This window comes from Lottia gigantea (genome assembly GCF_000327385.1).
Source record: "Lottia gigantea unplaced genomic scaffold LOTGIsca_383, whole genome shotgun sequence".
In the NCBI taxonomy this organism is placed as follows: Eukaryota; Metazoa; Mollusca; class Gastropoda; family Lottiidae; genus Lottia; species Lottia gigantea.
Window position 1 is genome coordinate 42,883 of NW_008709306.1, and position 2,696 is coordinate 45,578.

Sequence of the window (2,696 nt, forward strand, 5' to 3'; positions counted from 1 at the left end):
GTAACATTTGAGAGTGTAATCTGCAGAAGTTTGGACTGTTGCCATCATTTTCAGGCAGTCCCGAAAAATTGGATGTATCAGTAATTAGCATTGGAAGATCTGAAAGTGATGGTGTAACTTAAAGTAGCCTACATTTTTGTTGAATTGTAGGGGTACTGAATGATTCTGAAAATTGATTTTAAAAGGAGATAAGTTACTTTCAGATGAATACCATTGACTTCATACTAGAAAGTTTACCAAAATCTGATCTTTCTGGAAGGGCAACTTTGAAATGAGTCTAGCATTGAGCAGAACATGCTGAAAATGTAGGTATATTTTGTCGATGTTTAAATATAACTAATGAGATTACTTTACTTCCAGGCAAATCGAAATGAACTAACTGAAGAGCAGATACAGAGTGTTTTATCTGATGGTGCAGAGTCTATAATTGACAGAGATCAGGCTCAGCAAGATGCCGAGAAACTGTATGCTGCTGGAGAACAGAAGTTTGGTACGGATGAGTCAGCCTTTATTGAAGTGTTAGCTTTAAGGAATTTCTACCAGTTAACTGCCGTATTTGATGAATATCAAAAGGTAAAAGACTTTCTTTTCTTTATTATAGTTAGCTGGTAAAGATATATTAGAGTCTATAGACAGTGAGATATGAATATAAAATCTTATATTATAGTAAGCCATTAAAGATATATTAGAGTCTATAGACAGTGAGATATGAATATAAAATCTTATATTATAGTTAGTTGGTAAAGATATATTAGAGTCTATAGACAGTGAGATATAAATATAAAATATTATACTATAGTAAGCCGGTAAAGATATATTAGAGTCTATAGACAGTGAGATATAAATATAAAATATTATATTATAGTAAGCCGGTAAAGATATATTAGAGTCTATAGACAGTGAGATATAAATTTAAAATATTATATTATAGTTAGCTGGTAAAGATATATTAGAGTCTATAGACAGTGAGATATAAATATAAAATATTATATTATAGTAAGCCGTTAAAGATATATTAGAGTCTATAGACAGTGAGATATAAATATAAAATATTATATTATAGTAAACCGTTAAAGATATATTAGAGTCTATAGACAGTGAGATATGAATATAAAATATTATATTATAGTAAGCCGGTAAAGATATATTAGAGTCTATAGACAGTGAGATATAAATATAAAATATTATATTATAGTAAGCCGTTAAAGATATATTAGAGTCTTTAGACAGTGAGATATGAATATAAAATATTATATTATAGTTAGCTGGTAAAGATATATTAGAGTCTATAGACAGTGAGATATAAATATAAAATATTATATTATAGTAAGCCGGTAAAGATATATTAGAGTCTATAGACAGTGAGATATAAATATAAAATATTATATTATAGTAAGCCGGTAAAGATATATTAGAGTCTATAGACAGTGAGATATAAATATAAAATATTATATTATAGTTAGCTGGTAAAGATATATTAGAGTCGATAGACAGTGAGATATAAATATAAAATATTATATTATAGTAAGCCGGTAAAGATATATTAGAGTCTATAGACAGTGAGATATAAATATAAAATATTATATTATAGTAAGCCGTTAAAGATATATTAGAGTCTATAGACAGTGAGATATAAATATAAAATCTTATATTATAGTAAGCCGGTAAAGATATATTAGAGTCTATAGACAGTGAGATATGAATATAAAATCTTATATTATAGTAAGCCGGTAAAGATATATTAGAGTCTATAGACAGTGAGATATAAATATAAAATATTATATTATAGTAAGCCGGTAAAGATATATTAGAGTCTATAGACAGTGAGATATAAATATAAAATCTTATAGTTAGTCAGTAAATATATTTTAGAGTCTATAGACAGTGAGATATGAATATACAATCTTATATTATAGTTAGCTGGTAAAGATATATTAGAGTCTATAGACAGTGAGATGTCTGGAAATATTGAAAGTGGTTTAAAAGCTATAGGTTAGTCTTTATTATCATGCTTATTTTGGGTTCTTTTTGAGTTAGTTCAGTTAATTTCTCATGCAAATCAACTCCCAGCGATGTGACATCCCCTGTCCGTTTCCTAAGAGTGAAACATAAATTAGGATTTTTGTGCATTCACATGGTGATGCTTATCCCTGAGAAGACTTAAGTATCTATCAGCTACCCTTGGCCTTGATCTTTCTTTGATTATCCCTACCCATTTACAATTGGGTAGATTTGAATAATGAGGAAATGTTACTTATTACCTAGTGTCACCACACTTTGACCGATATTAGAACCCACAACCATCATTTTTTTTGATGTAACCAAGCAATGTTATTATTTGTCTACCATATGAACACAATATTAGCATTCATCATGGATATAGAATACGTTTTTGATTTTTCTCCCGTTTCAGTTCGTTCAGCTAGAAATAGACCAGAATATTTTGCCTACAAGTTATATAAGGCTATGAGATTGGCTGGTACCAATGATTCTACATTGATAAGAATTATCGTTTCCAGATCAGAGGTAATTTTAATTGGATACTTTCTGACCACATAAAACCACCAATGTACCAAGCACAATCTGCTATAACATTGAGCCTGAGGGATTTTTAGAGGTGTGGCTGGACAAATTGTTGAAGTGAAGTAGACAAAGAGTTCTTGATATTGCCTGTCTGTGACAATGTTATATATTTC

The 2,696-nt window shown here is 29.2% G+C and overlaps 1 protein-coding gene across 1 annotated transcript; it reads left to right on the top strand.

Annotated features, from left to right (window-relative positions):
• Positions 1–426: 426 nt before the first annotated feature.
• On the top strand, positions 427–2,538 carry LOTGIDRAFT_68722 (hypothetical protein; the record flags this gene model as incomplete). The annotated part of the gene is made up of 3 exons (XM_009059334.1): positions 427–573; positions 1,917–1,992; positions 2,414–2,538. Coding segments are annotated over 3 exons (348 nt in total), but the record flags the coding sequence as incomplete, so codon positions are not given.
• Between the last annotated feature and the right edge of the window lie 158 nt (positions 2,539–2,696).